The following is a 17,446-nucleotide window of genomic DNA, read 5'->3' on the forward strand; positions in this document are numbered from 1 at the left end:
ATTTGTATCCGTATCCAATCTGCAAGCCTGGTCCACTGATATCTATGGATATAAAGCAGATATCGCAGATTTGTAGGGTTCTACTTATGGAGCACTTGCTAATAGTCTGCAGCAAGCAGGCTAGTTGCATGGTATTGGCTCTCCTTGTATCCAGCTGCTACATCTCATTACAAGAGTAGCTAAAAATACATCTGCTATGATCCTAGTATCACTTGTCCACGTGAGCAGGTGTGATAGTTAAAACGGGGATAGTTTGTGATTGCTATTGGGCAGGGAGGTGGTCTGTGACTGGGAATAAACGGGCAGGCGGCCCATGAGACACTGGGCTCTGTGATGGTCCTGTTCTATAGGGGTCTTCGTGAGAAGTCCTCACAGCCAGGGAGGGAAGTGCCTGGATTGTGTTATTCTCACCCTTTTAGGTAATTTTTTTGCCACTCTTCAGTGTTAACCCCTGGAATGCCACTGCTCTGATAGCTCTTCACTGCAGTTTGCTATTCATCCCAAAATGTGTGAGGTGCCCCTGTGTCTCCTGGAGCCCCAAGCTCTGGGTGTCATGTCTTGACAGAGGAGATGTTGTGTGCAGTTAGTTGTTGTCCTTAGGCTGATGCTCTCCTGTCAAATAAGCACAAGGAATCCTGAGCCTGGAGAGGATGCATCAGCCTAGATCTCCATTTTCATAATATCTTTTTGTTCTCCCTTCAAGTAACCCTGCTTTGAATCAAGCCTGTTCTAGCTTCCTCTACAGCATGTGCCTCAGCCTTCATTCAGCTGCAGAGAAGATGGAGGACTCTTCCCAGGAGGGCAAGTTTGATGGAGACAATTTAATCTGGTTCAGTTTGGGTGGACCCAGTCTGCCCCTGATTTAAAGGTTTTTCAGCTGGTTTAGCTTGTCTGACAGGGAGGCGAATGGGGCTTTTCTAAACATAGTTACTCCATACTCAAAACCAAGCCTTGAGCCATTTAAAAATCCATCCCTGTTTCAGCAATCTCTGGGGCTGGACTGCACGCGAAATTTACTGGCACAATACTGCTGGTATAATTATACGATGATGTGCATGTAGTTGTAGCCATGTCAGTGCCAGGATATTAGAGATACTGTGATAGTTTTATTGATATAACTCTCAGTGGGGATCCCATTCTCCTGGAATCAGAGTGCTTTTTTCCAATTTAGTTGCACTGATAATTTCAAGCCCTAAGTGAAATGAGTGTGTCGGTCTCTCACTCCAGTTCTGGGTGGGTGCAGATTTCTACACCACAAAAACCACACAGTTGGCACTAATTAGTATCTCTGTTGATGGCCTCAGCAGAGAGCCAAGGACGGAATGGGCTGTGAAAGTAGAACTCCCTTTTCATCTTTAGATTTGGTCTCACTAGTTAGTGTTGAGGCATGTACAGTGGATCTGCACCAGAGAATCATGCTTTGCTGTCGCTTGTGCTATAGCTGCTCTGGGGATAAATGAAGGACTTCAGTATTTCTCAGCCAGATCTCTCCCTGATTTTATATTCCTGACTTTGGGTTGGGGAACTATGCACCCCTCGCTCCAGACCTCTCTGCCTTTGCTCTGGTATTCCTAAGTCCTTCCTGCCCTTCTCTTGCTGGTTTCGTTTTTAGAGCGAGAGCTGTCTGATCTCCTGCAGAGGAGTCTGCCCCAGTTAAACTGCAGCGTGCCTGAAAGCCTCACCCTCCTGTCAGAAACCCCAGATCCCTTCTGTTTAGATGAAGCTCTTCGTAGCCACCAATATTGCCTCCTGCTCCTCTTGTACTGTGCCTATGCCCTGGAAGACAGGTGAGCCAAGTGGTGTGATTGAGGAGGGGGCAGCACTGTACACAGATACCAGAGGGTTCAGCCTGTCATCATTACTGTTCCCCCTCCCCATCCTCGTTTGCAGGTTTGTTCCAGAGGCAGAATTATTTTCAGCCATAAGAAATTTCCTTCTGTCAGTGCAGGACCAGGGAGACTGTCCCCCTCCTTATGTCTTCAGAGCCGTTCTTTACCTTCTGGCAGTCTGTCAAGACAAAGGCGAAGCCTTAGACTTGGTAAAAGCTGATTTCATCACCACCACTCAGAGCTTCTTTAAGTTTTTTACCTTATCCCCTCCACCCCAGGAAAGTGACTGTGTGTGATGGTCAGTGAATAGACTGGGGGAGCTCACACCATGTATACTCTCAGGTTATTTAACTGTGACAAACACTTCGGGATACAGATTGTATTGAATAAAGTTGTGTACATTTGGGAAGGTATTTGCATGATGGGTAGTCCTGGGAGTGCACATGAATGCTGTTATAAATTCCATAGCTTCAGTCTCCTGAGAGCATCAGCAGCCTCTGCAGTAGGCTTTCTAATGCTTCCATTTGGCTTTTGCTGGTTTAGAGCACTGAACAGAGTTTACAAGAGTTTTTTAGACTTTGTGATTCAAAGGCTTTCACAAGACTGTATTTAATTGATATTGATAGACTGCATAAACAGGGCACATAATTGCACTTCTCACAATGGGGTCTCATTACATCAGCTTCATCTAATGGTTATATCTCTCTCTTTGTCTCTCCACTCTTGTCAGAGTCCACTGTGTGCCATAAGGAGGGTCCTGGAGAATACATCAGATCTGAGCTTGGTCTACATTCATCATCCTCTTCTGCTTAAATTTTTCCTGCATTACTCTGAGCTTATGGGCAGATTCGGTCACCGGTTCCTCCAGCTCTGGTTTTCCTGGGAAGACTACAGTCAGATTGAGACTGAAGATGCTGTCTCTGGGCTCTCCTTTGGCTTGCCTGATTATCCAAACAGCTTTACCACTTTGCTTCACATCCTGAAGGACAATTCCAGTGTTTTACTCATTTTGCTGGTATGTGACTTTCACAAGGACAGTTTGCCATCTGTGGCCCCCTATTCAGGAGAGCACTTAAGCACATGGATAAGTGCTTTTTTGAATCTGGGCCTAAGCGAGCAGTCTCACATGTGCATATGCAGTCAGAGACAGTGTCTGATTTGTAAAGAAAGAGGTGCTGGGGCTCAAGCAATAATGATAATACTGTTCCTAGAACAAAATGGCACCATTCAGGCAAGGTCATGCTGCATGGAGGAGGCCATTTTGCAGAACAACATGGTATCCTCCGCACAGAGTGCCTTCTGCACACACCATACGTGCAAGGCCATGCCTTGCGTGCCAGTGTGGAATTACATGCTTTACTGTAAATGTCACAGCCCGCCACTGACAGGAGAGGGTTCAGGGCTGTGCCCTGGCACAAATTAAGCTCTGGTCACAAACCGGACATGCATACCTGACATGGAAAATGGGATTGTGGGCCTTTGGCTGTACCTGGGCAACCTGCCTGGAGGGCCTTCGGCAACCCAGATAGGTAGTGAAGCCCATCAGAAAGGTGCTGCTTAACTGGCACTTGTTTATACACGGTACAAAAAAATTCACATGTACTGTGAGCTCCTTGCATATAGCTGGTAATCTCTTCTGTGGTAGCTTTGCAAGAAATTGCTCTGTTAATGTGGGGACTGTGATAGGATAAGGATAGAATAGGATAGGAAAGAAAGGGAGGAATAAAGAGCTTCCAAAATGGCATGTAAAGACTAGAACTGAGGGAGTCTATTTATTAACTGGGAGGTGTTTCTTTGTGCTGCTCCCAGGATTCCCAGGACTGTAAATAGCACCCTGTGCTGCTCTTACAAAAACTGAAATCAGAAGCCTTTGGGATCAACGAGGCAAGGTTCTCCCAGCAGTTGGAATAATGAGCCAGATCCTCAGCTAATGTAAATCAGTGTAGCTCCATTGAAGTCAGTGACACAATGTCATTATGAAAGTATCAAGCCCTTGGTGGCTGTAAAGGAGAGTTCTTTGATAAGACTAAGATAAGTTAGCTTTTCACAAAGCAAATATTTTTAACATCTCTTCAGGCAAATCTGTATGGCCTGAATCTGTAAGGGAAACATAACAATTGTGTTGTTATTTCTTCCCAAACCTGATAAGGATACTATATATTCTTCAGAATAGAGACCTATTTCATTACTAAAACTGTTAAGCTTTTAGATAAAGTAATAGCATGCTCTTGGATAAAAAGCCTCCCAAAATAATTAAGAAACAAGGTAGGTTTTATTATGAATAGACACATACAAGGCAGCATACACAGGGCTTGGGGTGTTGGTACATCTGGCCTGGTCTAAGAGGTTGCAAAGTATTTTTTTCTCTCTAGTTCCTGAAAGGGCCAACAGACAGAATGGACATTTCTTAGAGAAATCCTTCACCATTTGGGATTAGGTTCCAGAATACGAAACAGTATTCAGGCAATTGATATTTCCAGAGAATCAGTGAAAGTGAATGATGAGCTGACAAATCAATGTGAATTAAAAGGAGGGATGCCCCAGGATGACTTATCTACCCCATTGTCTTTCACAATAATTTTGAAACCCTTCATTCAGCAAACTAAAATCAGGTTAAATATTACAGGTATAAACAGGTAAAAGAAAAACAAATTGCATCATTTGTGAATGATATTATGTTCCCATTTTCTCTTTGCCATGCACTCCTACAGAAAGAAATTAATTTAGCTCTGTTTCAGGCTTTAAAGTAAACAACAGTAAATCACAGATATTGGCAATTCACCTCTCTGCAGGGGTACAGCATGATCAGTTTGAATTTAGATGAGCTAATCAAACAGTCCAGTGTCTTGGTATAAATATACCATCAGTTATAAACTAAATTTATGAGAAAAATAACCACCATCTGTTAGGGCAAGTTAAAACTCTAGTACAATGGAAAGACTTGTCACAGGAAGACAAAAATGAATATCCTTCCCAAAATGTTTTATTTGCTTAGCTGTTCTTATTAAAACTCTGGATTAGATAAGACAGATGGTGCGTGGCTTCATTTGGGACCGTTAGCTCCTGAGTAAAAAAAGAAAAAAATTAACATATACAGTGAAGACATTCTGCCAATTTTAGATTATATTCCTGACCTGCACAGATGAAGGCCACCCTGGAATGAATTCAAGACTAAATATAAGCAGTAGCTCGTAGGAACGGTGTTGTATTGTGTTAAGAACAAAGGACTTTTTGGGTCAGACCACTGGTCTATTTCTTGTGGTGTTCAGTATCCTTTATCTCACAGGAAGATGCAAGAAACCCCATAATGGATGATTATGAAAAAACTTGCTCATAAGGGAAGTTTTTTTCCTAACCCTGGGAAATAAGTGGTCAGCTCATGCATGTAAGCCTAAGGGTTTCTATCTCTTGGAAATATTTTATCTTGTTAATGTAACTGTGGATGTTCTCATTATCTATATAGATATCTAATCCTTGCTTAATAGAATTCAAATCTTTATATCTCGTTGCAGTGAGTTCTACAGGGCAATTATACATAATTGTATGAAGGATTTCCTTTTATCACTCTTAAATATGTTGTCTTTCTGCTTTACTGAATGTCCCCCTGTTCTTGTATTACAAACTAGGGTAAATAGGAGTGCTCAATTTACCTTCTCTGCATTCATTACATTTGTACTTCCATTGTGTCTCCTCGTACTCCTCTCTGAACAGCCCCCCTTTTTTCAGTCTCTCTTCATATGGAAATCTCTCTATCCTTCAGAGTATTTTTGTGGCCTCTCTCTGAATCCTTTCTGTTTTGGCTATACTTTTTTGAGATGCCGCAGCCAGAGCTCAGTCTGTTATTCCAGGTGAGGGAATACTGCTGATTTATAGGATGGCATTATAATATTCTCAGTATTTTCTACCCCAGTCTTCTTAGGTCCCAATTCACCAAAGCACTTAAAAATGAGCTTAACTTTAAGCATGTACTTAAGTCCTTTCCTGTTCAGCAAATACTGAAGCACATGCATAAAGTAAAGCACGTGCTTAAGTGCTGTGCTGAATCTTGGCCAGAGCTAGTGGGAATTGAGCTATGAGACTCCAGGAAGGACAATGCTGGGGGCGGGGATGGACTAGGTGATCTATACAAGTCGTTTCCATTTCTAATTTCAGTGATTCTAGGAATATTTGGTTTATGTATCACACAGTTGATCACTTTTATTCATTATGTTGCTTCTATATGTGCTAGGCTTCTAGGTCAAGAACTTTAAAACAAAGTACCTAAAGTTAGGCTCATAAATCCATATTTAGGCACTTATCATAAGTGGCCTGATTTTTCAAAGCAGTAGTTCCCCATGAGAGTGGCGGGCTGCTCAACACTCTTGAAACTCAGTCCACTGATTTGGGTGCCTATCTTCAGGCACTTGTTTTTAAAATTCTTGGCCTTCAGCTTGTATTACTTTCTATGCCTATGCACTTGATAGCCACATATCAATATTTTAATTCTAACAGCCCACTTACAGAAGGTGTTTGGTTATCAAAGAGGGGAGCCTACCTATGTTATACAATACACTCTGCTTAACGGCCATACTTAGTTTGAACAGCCATGTCACTAGGGTGTCTCCCAAGGAACCAATGTAGCATAATGATAGTGAACAACAATGACTTCTGCTTAATGAAGACAGAAAGGTAATGTCTGCACTTCTTCCCTTTCAGGACCTGGTCTGCCTGAGCACCACAGAAGTGGCTCACAAGATTTTGATGACCTTGAGTATGTTCCTGAAAAGAAACGAGGATGTTGTTGTTTGTGACCTCCTTCGGAGTCAGTTTCTACAGATCCTGCAGCAGCTTCTAGTGGAGAGCAGCTCCACCACTTTACGAGGTGAATCCCACGTGTAATTAGGGACACACATGCTAAAATTTGTGAAAGGACTGGATAGCTCAAGGGGCTAAATCTAGGATAAAAAGCCTTTGATTTCTGAGTTACTGGTTCTAATCTAGGCCTTGCCTACATAGGAAACCCTGCAAGTGGAGATATGGGTTATACCAATTTCCCGAAATACACAGCATATACATTAGGGTTTGTACTGGCATAGCTATGCTAGTCAAAAAAATCACACCCCTACCTGACATAGCTCTGCTGGCATGAGATTTAAATGTAGACCAGACCCTAATGATGGGGCTTGTCTACATGGGGAAATTTAGCGGCAGTACTGTACCACTATAGTTACACTGATATAACTCCCCATGTGGACACACTTTTATTCCAGAATCCAAGAGCCTTTTCTGGTTTGCTTATGTCACTTTGAAAACTGTCTGAAATAAATTTTAAAAAGGCATTCTGATTCTGGGGTACAAGAATGTGCCCACAGAAAGTTACATCAGTATAACTAGAGCTGTAGAGTTCTGCCAGTATATGTCCCATGTAGACACACCCTCAGGTAGCTAGTCACTGAAAGTCATTCCTGTCTCTTTTCTGTTCAGCTCCTTATGCAGCATGAGTTTGTGGAGCTCAGTACAGTTCCTAGTGCATAGGTAACAACATGGGTGCAGATTATCCCACCTCTGCCTACTGTCAGGGTTCTTGCACCTTCCTCTGAAGCATTTGGTGCTGACCACTGTCAGAGACAGAGTACTAAGCAAGATAGATCTGAGGTCTGATCTACCATTGCAGTTCCTGTATTCCTAACATCACAGGCACCTGCTTGTGTTGCGGTTTATGCTAGCTGTGGCTCAGTTATTCATAGTCTCATCTGGGAAGCCAACGACCGAATGAGCCTCGGAGACTTGAATTCTTGCCTCCCACTGGAGGTGGCCCCTTTGACAAGGTCTGTGGCAGGTCAGGGAAGGGACAGTGTATCTGGAAAACTTGTATAAATAACCATAGGGCTTTGGGCTCAAGTTCTCTGAACCCCAAGTGGATTTTAAAAAACAGTTAAACCCTCCCAAAAGGAAAACCCCCTGAGCAGCATTTGGAAAAGTTTTTCTAAGGCTATGGTAATTCATCCTGCATATATCACTCAGACACATTTACAAACACACACACACATATGTAACTATTCACCTGTGTGCTGCCTGTCAGACAGAAGCTCAGGTAGAGGCAGGGGAGGAAAGATGGCTTTGTGGTTAAGATTGAGGACCGAAGCTCTGGAGACAAAGCTTCAATTCTCTGCTGCAGCCATCCTTTGTGACCCTGTATAAGTTGTTCAGTCACCACGTGCCTCAGTTTCTCATCTGCAAAATGGGGATACTAATGCTCCCTTACATCCCAGGGGCATTGTGAGGATTAATACATTTGAGTGTGAGGTGCCACATAATTACCTAAGATGGATAAATGTTTGGGACAAAAAGCATCAAAATGGAAAGAAATGCTTTCCAGCTTCTCAGAGGGTTTTGGACCCTTTTGTAAAAATGTAGGGGAGAGAGTCTCTTAAATGGCTCACTAAGAAAGTGAAACCCAAGTTCTGTGCTGAAGGGGCTCTGGCCTCCTGGCAGAGGAAGTATTACCCCATATCCCATCCTTTTTGCTCTTCTCTAGCTAATCTAGAACAGTGTTGGTGGGACCCAGTGTTGAAGGGAAGGAAGCTCAGCCCTGATCTAGAGTGAACAAAGGGTTTGGGATGGCAAAGATTGTGAAAGTAAATTTACAACCCCTCCTTCCCCCAGCTCCAAAATGTGCAGTACCTGTCAGACAGCAGGAGGATGGCGTGCATTGACCAACTCTTCATATCCTTTCTTAGCTAGCAAGAACCTGCCTCTGTTGCTGAACCTTCTCTTCCTGGTGCAGCTGAGGAATGAGGCTGAGAGAGAGCTGGACAGCACAGACTTCAAGCTGCTTCACCATGGTGAGTCTCTGCATCCATTGTTTTCCTGTTGGGATGTTATTCTGCATTCCCCAGGGTGCTCTAACCCAGCAGTTCTGTACTGAGACCAAGGGCCTGGTTCTTATTGGAGCTCAGGTCCCATTACACTGCCCTGGCAGTAAGTTACATCTTACAGTCACTTAAAGGTCCCTTTCCACCACCAGAGTGTGGTATAAAGCATCTGTACAATAAATGAGGCTCAAGCTGTGAGAGTGTTTCCTCTGCTTCCTGCCTTTAAAGCACCTTTGTTGCCTGAGACCTCACATCAAGGCCACAGTTTTTTCCCTTTGGGTGGGATTGGACTGGACTGGATGAGAATGGAGTCTATCACTGGTGCTCCTTAGGTGGCTAGAGTGGGTTGCTGATGCGCAGTGCATTGCCTGCAGGTGTCCCGCACCAGTGGCTGACCAGATGGTCTCTGCCTTACTCATAGTCCTGGGAATGAGGTTTGAACTGGGTTTCCAACATAGCAGTGGAGGATACTTCTAGCCTCCAGCAGCCAAAGGTACCAGAGAATGAGGCAGGGTATTGTGCTTAGCTTTCACATGTAGCTGGAGGGAAATGCAATAGCCAGGGCTTTAGGCAGATGAAAATTACTCCAAACTCCTTCAGACAAGATTTTGAACCTCTGATGCTCCTTTTTGCCCATGTAGTTATGTCACATCTCTCTTTCTCTTCTGAACCCCATCTGTGTACTTCTGTATCTGTCTCCATTCCTCAGGAGCAGAAAATCTCCCTCCTCCTTTCTCAGTTTATTCCAGTTCTCCCTCTGCAGACAAGGCAGAGAAGGGGAAGCTGCGTGTAGGAAAATGAAATCAGATGGGCCTTTTCATGGCAGCCTCAAAGATGTGCTTTGGGCTGCTGGAACGTACCCTTTCACCTTTCTGTGCATATGGGGACAGCAGATGGTCATGTCATGCAAGCTTCTCAGTTATCATAGACATTAGATGTGGAAAAGAGGTTACTAGATCATCTGCTCCCTCCTCTCCTATTTCCCACCATGGCCAATGCAGGGATATTCTTTACAATGTTCTTCAGGTGCTATCCTTTCAATAGAACAGCGCCGCCTGGGGTGGGGTGCGGGGATGCTATTCCATTGAAAGATCCACACTTTGGTGCTTCCACTACTTTCCTTGTGACTATTCCACAGATTCTCAGGTAGCAGCTAATTCAGTGGTTCCTAAACTTTAACAACCTGTGAACCCCTTTCACTAAAATGTCAAGTATTGTGAACCCCCTCCTAAAAATTAATATTTCCAAGGATTTTCTCCCTTACCTCAGCATAAATTATAAAAGCAGTGATCTTGGAAATATAAAATTTGTTTTTATGAGATGCTTATTACACACTATTAATTATTATTTATCATTACAATATTTTTATCACATGATGAAAACAGCAACACTCCTCCAAGATCTCACTTTTGTAGCTTGTATCACTTTTGATTAAGCCTGTTATAAGACAAGGCTCCTATCAGAAGTGCCAGTAATAAAAAACGGTGCGTGGGTGAAGCCAATGTGCACCCCAGGGCCTGGGGAGGCACCGCCGGAAAAGTGGGGAGGCCTTTGGGGGCTGCTGGGGAAAAAGGGGAGGGACCCACTGGGGGGGGCGTGCTGACGCGGGGGCGACACGTGACCCTCGTCGCCTCCCGTGTACTGGCGCCTCTGGCTCCTATGTTTCATCAAGGAGTATCAGATGTGAAACAGCATGAAGGTATTTAAGAAGCCAACTCAAGAGTTCCTCCTACACAAGCATTCAGGTCTTGAGCAGTCCAGGCAAACAATGCACGTTACAACAAAGCTCAAACTTGTTCTTCATAATAATTTAAAAACAACACTAGCAGCCTATTTAATTTTAAAAATAGCAAAAAATATCCACCTCCCTTTCTATTTCGTATAAGGAGTCTTGAAGTTTAAATCTCCTTGGTGTGATAGATATGCTTGCTTTGATCTGATTAGCTCTTGGAAGTGCACAAGGCTCCAGGCTACTGGCCTCGGGCTGCCCGAGGTCCCTATAGACAGCTCTGTCTGCCATTAGGGAATTTTTTCCCGAGAACCTCCTGTAACATTTTGTGAATCCCAGGGGTTCATGAACCTCAGTTTGGGAACCACTGAGCTCACTAAAAGAAAAGGAGTACTTGTGGCACCTTAGAGACTAACAAATTTATTAGAGCATAAGCTTTCGTGAGCTACAGCTCACTTCAAAAGCATCTCCTTTTAGACTGTCATCTTTTCTGAGTAGGGGACTGTCTTTTTGTTATGTTTGTCTAACCTAGCATACTGGGGGTTGGAGTCTCCAGGCTGTACTGCAACACAAATAATAAATGGGCAGGCAATTCATCATGGTGTTTCTTGCACTTTCCTCTGAAGTATCTGGTGCTGGCCTTTCTATGAGACGGAATACAGGACTGGATGGACCATGGTGCTGGTCTGATATGGCAGTTCTATGCTTAGCCTTTCAGTCCTTAACCTCCTCCCAGGCCTTCTTGCTAGACATGATCCCCCAAATGTTTGATGTTATGAACAGACAATATACACATGTAACAATCAGTTTATCTCCCAGTCCATCACTATTGGGCCCCTCATCCTTCCATGCTCTCTGCCCCAACCCTTTGTTTTGCTGTTGTCATCCCTTGCTGCACTCTGTCTAGTATAGAACATAATCTCTTTGTTGCAGGGGCCTGTCAGTCTGTATGTGCTGTGTACCATGCACACCTGGGGTGCTGCATTAATTTGTACTCTTCGTTTAGCCAAAGTATTCTATTAGTTTTGTTAATTTTCCTCAATCCCTCCAGCCCATCCATCATTTTGCTGCTCTTACCTGAATTCTCCCCAGTTAAATGGCATCTTTCTTGTAGTGAGCTGCTCAGAATTGTCTTTATATCAGATATTTCAGAGGGTGCTGTGTACTGATATATAGCGTTCTGTCTTCTCTAGTCAGTGACCTCTGTGGGAAATGCAGACCAGGAGATGTTGAGCTGCTGCAGCCTTCCTTGAACTTCCTGTATTGGAGCCTTCACCAGACAACAACATGTAGTCAACAGAGAGGTGAAGTGGAATTGTGACAAATGATGTGGGGTTGGATGATTTCACTGACTTAGTCTCATCATGGTTGTAGCTGGGCTAAATAAGGTAATAAGGGCAATCAGTGATAGCTGATCACCTCCATGGGGAAGTCAAGAAGGAGTTTTTTTCCTTCCATTTACAGCATTATGCAGTTGGCCAGGTGCATTATGGGATTGGGATGTGGTTTTTTTTTTTTGCTTCAGGATTCAGTATTGGCCACTGTGGATCATGGGACTAGCTTTGTTTTACTTGTTCGTACAATAGCTAGCTAGCACAGTTGAGCCCTGATGCCTGACTGGGGCTTCCAGGCTCTACCCCCAATTAAATAATAATAGCAGAGAGAGAAAAATTAAGATGGCCACCGTACTAGATTATTTTAATGCTGTTTATTCTATTAGCTGTATCAGGGATCACATCTGTGTGGCACAAGGTGGAATGCCAGACTAGACTGACCATTGGTCTGAGGTGCTGTGCCCTGTGGGGTTTTTTGGTTGCCTCTTGATTGTAGTGGCTTGCTTAAATCACTTGTGTCACATACATGCTGATTTCTTCTATGCCATCCCAGCAGACTCTTGAAGCCTGTTGTACTCTTTTCTCCTGCATAGTGGTGGCTGTGCTGCTCTCTAGTGTGCCTTTGTTGGAGTTGCTCCAGAAGGTTTTGGAGCTCACCTGGATGTGGCCCTGTCGCTCTGGACCCACTTTATCTTCATCAGAAGAGGCGCTTCTCTGCTCTGCTTGGCTTCTGACTGCTTCCCTCTTAGCTCATCAGCACCGTTACAACTCTGAGGTTAGAACTGCTGTCAAGCCAGAACCCAAGCTGTGAGGGAACAATCATCATCATGCTAAAATAAAATCCCCGTTCACAGGCAGAAATGGTTCACATTGTCCTGGACTCTGCTGGCCCTTGCAGTTACTGCACTGTTCTGTGCAGGGGATTCCTAGTTCTGGTCTCCTGCTGTCCCAGCCTGGCAGGGGGCTAGGAATCCTATCCAGTGGCTAGCTAGGATGTAGACCATTTGAGGGCTCAGGAGAAGGGTGGTGATCCTGGGGAAAAATCTCCAAACTCCCCTTTCCCCCCCAAAAGCTAAACTTTCTGTGAGAGAGTGACACATTTTAAAGGTGCTTTTCAGGAGGCTAACAACCATTCTGTAAATTATAAACCATTTTGTTGGTGCACTCTATTGGAATTACAGGTAACTGAGAATGGAGTATATTCTAACACCAATGCAAGGGGGTGACCTTTCCCTCTAAATATATATGCCGGTGCCTCATACCATTCCCTTGTGATAAAATGGAGTTAAAGCCGCAGTGGCGTGAACTTAGGCTCTGATCCTGCAAACACTTACGCAAATGCTGAAATTGACTCGTCAGTAGTCTTACTGAAGTTAGCAGGGCTACTCATAGGCCATGTCTACACTACGAAAGTACTCCGATTTTACAGAAGTTGATTTTTGGGAACATATTGTATAAAGTCGAGTGCATGCGTCCACACTAAACACATTAATTTGGCGGTGTGCGTCCACAGTACCGTGGCAAGCGTCGACATTCCGAGCGGTGCACTGTAGGTAGCTATCCCACGGTTCCCGCAGTCCCCACTGCCCATTGGAATTCTGGGCTGAGCTCCCAAAGCCTGATGGGGCCAAAAATTTTTTGCGGGTGGTTATGGGTAAATGTCGTCAGTCAACCCTCCCTCCCTCCGTGAAAGCAACGGCAGACAATCATTTTGCACCCTTTTCCCTGGATTGCCTGAGCAGATGCTATAGCATGGCAAGCATGGAGCCTGTTCAGCTCACCACAGCAGTTATGACCATTGTAAACACCTCACGCATTATCGTGCAGTTTATGCAGAACCAGCACCTGAAAAACCAGGCGAGGAGGTGACGGCAGTGTGGTGATGAGGACATGAACACAGATTTCTTTAAAACCGCAGTCCCCGGCAATTTGGAGATCATGGTGTTACTGGGGCAGGCTCATGCCGTGGAACGCCAATTCTGGGCCCGGGAAACAAGCACAGAGTGGTGGGACCACGTAGTGTTGCAGGTTTGGGGTGATTCCCAGTGGCTCTGAAACTTTTGCATGCGTAAGGGCACTTTCATGGAACTTTGTGATTTACGTTCCCCTGCCCTGAAGCACAAGAATACCAAGATGAGAGCAGCCCTCACAGTTCACAAGCGAGTGGCAATAGCCCTGTGGAAGCTTGCAACGCCAGACAGCTACCAGTCAGTCGGTAATCAATTTGGAGTGGGCAAATCTACTGTGGGGGTTGCTGTGTTGCAAATAGCCAACGCAATCATTGAGCTGCTGCTATCAAAGGTAGTGACTCTGGGAAATGTGCAGGTCATAGTAGATAGCTTTGCTGCAATGGGATTCCCTAACTGTGGTGGGGCTATAGTCAGAACGCATATCCCTATCTTGGGACCAGATCACCAGAGCAGCCAGTACCGCAAGGGATACTTTTCAATAGTGCTGCAAGCACTGTTGGATCAAAAGAGACCTTTCACCAACATCAACGTGGGATGGCCGGGAAAGGTTCATGACGCTCGCATGTTCAGGAACTCTGGTCTGTTTAAACGGCTGCAGGATGGGATTTACTTCCCAGACCAGAAAATAACTGTTGGGAATGTTGAAATGCCTATAGTTATCCTTGGGGACCCAGCCTACCCCTTAATGCCCTGGCTCATGAAGCCTTACACAGGCACCCTGGACAGTATTAAGGAGTTCAACTATAGGCTGAGCAAGTGCAGAATGGTGGTAGAGTGTGCATTTGGACATTTAAAGGGTCGCTGGCGCAGTTTACTGACTCACTTAGACCTCAGCAAAACCAATATTCCCATTGTTACTGCTGCTTGCTGTGTGCTCCACAATCTCTGTGAGAATAAGGGGGAGACGTTTATGGAGGGGTGGGAGGTTGAAGCAAATTGCCTGGCCGCTGAATACGTGCAGCCAGACACCAGGGTGATTAGAAGAGCACAGCAGGAAGCGCTGTGCATCAGAGAAGCTTTGAAAACCAGTTTCATGACTGGCCAGGGTACTGTGTGACAGTTCTGTTTGTTTCTCCTTGATGAAAAGGTGCCCCCTTGGTTGTCTCTAAATTCCCTGTAAGCCACCCGCCCTCCCCCCTTCGATCACAGCTTGCTTGCAAAGGAAATAAAGTCACTATTGTTTAAAAAACTTGTATTCTTATTAATTGATTATAAAAATAGGGAGATAACTCACAAGGTAGTCTGGGTGGGGTGTGGGAGGAGGGTAGGAGGGAAGGAAAAGGCCACTTCAAAACTTGTTGAATGACAGCCTTCTGTTGCTTGGGCTGTCCACTGTGGTGGAGTGGTTGGGTGCCCGGAGCCTCCCCCGCCGCGTTCTTGGGCGTCTGGGTGAGGAGGCTATGGAACTTGGGGAGGAGAGAGGGCAGTTAAGCAGGGGCTGCAGCGGCAATTTGTGATTCTGCTGCCATTCATGAACCTCCACCAGATGCCGGAGCATGTCCGTTTGATTCTGCAGTAGCCCCAGCATTTCATCATTCCTCCTCTGATCTTCCTGCCGCCACCTCTCCTCACGTTCATCAGCCGCTTTCCTGTACTCTGCTATTGTGTCCTTCCACACATTCTGCTGAGCTCTGTCAGTGCTGGACGACTGCATGAGCTCAGAGAACATTTCATCGTGTGTGTGGTTTTTTCACCGCCTTATCTGAGATAGCCTTTGGGATGGAGGAGGGAGGCTTGAAACTTTTGCAGCTGCTGGAGGAAAAAAAGGGAGTGAAGTATTTTAAAAGATACATTTTACAGAACAATGGCTATACTCTTTCACTGTGAACAACACTATTCACATTACATAGCACATGTGATTTTGGTACAAGGTCACATTTTGCATCTTATATTGAGTGCCTGCGGCTTTGGTGTTAGAGATCACACACGCAATGCCAGGCAACAGAATTCGGCTTGCAGGCAGCCATGGTAAGCCATAGTCTTTCGGCTTCTGCAACTTTCATAACAGCAGCGCCCTCCTCTCCCATACCAAGCAAAGCATGTTGAGTTGGCCATTTAGTGCTGCGGTTTTCCTGTTAACGCGCAGCAGCAGAAACCAAACTAACCTCCCCGCATCCAATTTTCTGGGATGATCGCTTTACCCCTCACCCCACTCCATGGCTGGTATCAGGGAAAATCCTTGCTAGCCAAACGCGAACAGCTCAGCGCCAATGCCCCCCACTCCCACCGTGTGGCTAACTGCGGGGAGGATTTCTTTTCAGCCACAGGCAAACAGCCCAGTAGGAATGGCCACCTCTGAATGTCCCCTTAAATAAATTTCCCTATTTCAACCAGGTTACCATGAACGATATCACTCTCCTGAAGATAACACAGAGAGATAAAGAATGGATGTTGCTTGAATGCCAGCAAACACTGGGACCATACGCTGCTAGGCTTTGTCATGCAATTATACCAGATTACTTGCTACTAGCATGGCGTGGTAAAGTGTCCTACCATGGAGGACGGAATAAGGTTGCTCTTCCCAGAAACCTTCTGCAAAGGCTTTTAAAGTACCTCCAGGAGAGCTTCATGGAGATGTCCCTGGAGGATTTCCGCTCCATCCCCAGACACGTTAACAGACTTTTCCAGGAACTGAACTGACCACTAATGTATCCCAAGTCCTCAGGGCTACTTAATCATTAAAAAACACTTGCTTTTATAACGTGTTATATTTAAAAAGGTACACTCACCAGAGGTCCCTTCTCCAGCTTGGTTGGGTTGGGAGGGTATTTCAGCCAGGGTGATAAAAAGATCCTGGCTGTTGGGGAGAACGGTGTGCTGTGTGCTCTCCTCAAGCTTGTCCTCCTCCTCCTCATATTCCCCATCCGCAAAATCCTCAGCCTTGGCGGAGAGTACCCCATCATCGGAGTCCACGGACAGGGGTGGGGCAGTGGTGGCAGCCCCCCCCTAGAATTGCATGCAGCTCAATTCCATCAACATGGAAGCAGCATGTCTGGGGCTCTGTCCCGGAGCGTCCGTTTGATTCTTTGGTTTTCTGGTACGCTTGTCTGAGCTCCTTAAGTTTCACATGGCACTGTGTTGCATCCCTGCTGTAGCCTCTGTCCCTCATGGCCTCGGAGATTTTTTGAAATGTTTTGGCATTTTGTCTTTTGGAATGTAGTTCTGATAGCACAGATTCCTCTCCCCATACAGCGATCAAATCCAGTATCTCCCGTTCGGTCCATGCTAGAGCTCTTTTTCGATTCTGGGACTGCATGATCACCTCTGCTGATGAGCTCACCTGGCCAAACAGGAAATGAGATTCAAAAGTTCCCGGGGGTTTTCCTGTACACCTGGCCAGTGCATCCGAGTTCAGAGTGCTGTCCAGAGCAGTCACAATGGTGCACTGTGGGATAGCTCCCAGAGGCCAATACCTTCGAATTGCATCCACGCTAACCCTAATTCGAAACGGCGATGTCGATTTCAGCGCTAATCCCCTCATTGGGGAGGAGTACAGAAATTGGTTTTAAGAGCCCTTTATGTCGAAAAAAATGGCTTCATTGTGTGGATGGGTGCAGGGTCAATTCGATTTAACGCTGCTAAATCCAACATAAACTCGTCGCGTAGACCAGGCCACAGTCAGTGAAGTTACTCAAGTATGTAAGCTTGTGCAGGATTGGGGACTAAGTCTATATGGCCAGGAAAGGGTGCACAGGTTTTGGGCCCCTTGATGGGTGTGTAGCCCCTTGTA

At 45.3% G+C, this 17,446-nt stretch overlaps 1 protein-coding gene across 13 annotated transcripts in view; it reads left to right on the top strand.

The window, feature by feature from the left end:
• MEI1 (meiotic double-stranded break formation protein 1) overlaps window positions 1-17,446 on the top strand; it is a 66,010-nt gene that overhangs the window by 30,547 nt on the left and 18,017 nt on the right. For 10 of the 13 annotated variants that reach the window (XR_006273724.1, XM_043490725.1, XM_043490704.1 and 7 more), the window contains 8 exons: window positions 704-801; window positions 1,613-1,787; window positions 1,891-2,038; window positions 2,560-2,844; window positions 6,525-6,690; window positions 8,549-8,653; window positions 11,606-11,716; window positions 12,340-12,521. Coding sequence is in view for 10 of the 13 variants with exons in the window: in XM_043490725.1 (XP_043346660.1) it covers window positions 704-801; window positions 1,613-1,787; window positions 1,891-2,038; window positions 2,560-2,844; window positions 6,525-6,690; window positions 8,549-8,653; window positions 11,606-11,716; window positions 12,340-12,521 (1,270 nt within the window). In the remaining 3 variants the exon portion in view is untranslated. The remainder of the gene's footprint in view (window positions 1-703; window positions 802-1,612; window positions 1,788-1,890; window positions 2,039-2,559; window positions 2,845-6,524; window positions 6,691-8,548; window positions 8,654-11,605; window positions 11,717-12,339; window positions 12,522-17,446) is intronic. The other 3 variants (XR_006273723.1, XR_006273725.1, XM_043490746.1) reach the window with 1 other exon arrangement.

The sequence above is a fragment of the Dermochelys coriacea genome, chromosome 1 (genome assembly GCF_009764565.3).
Source record: "Dermochelys coriacea isolate rDerCor1 chromosome 1, rDerCor1.pri.v4, whole genome shotgun sequence".
Classification (NCBI taxonomy): Eukaryota; Metazoa; Chordata; order Testudines; family Dermochelyidae; genus Dermochelys; species Dermochelys coriacea.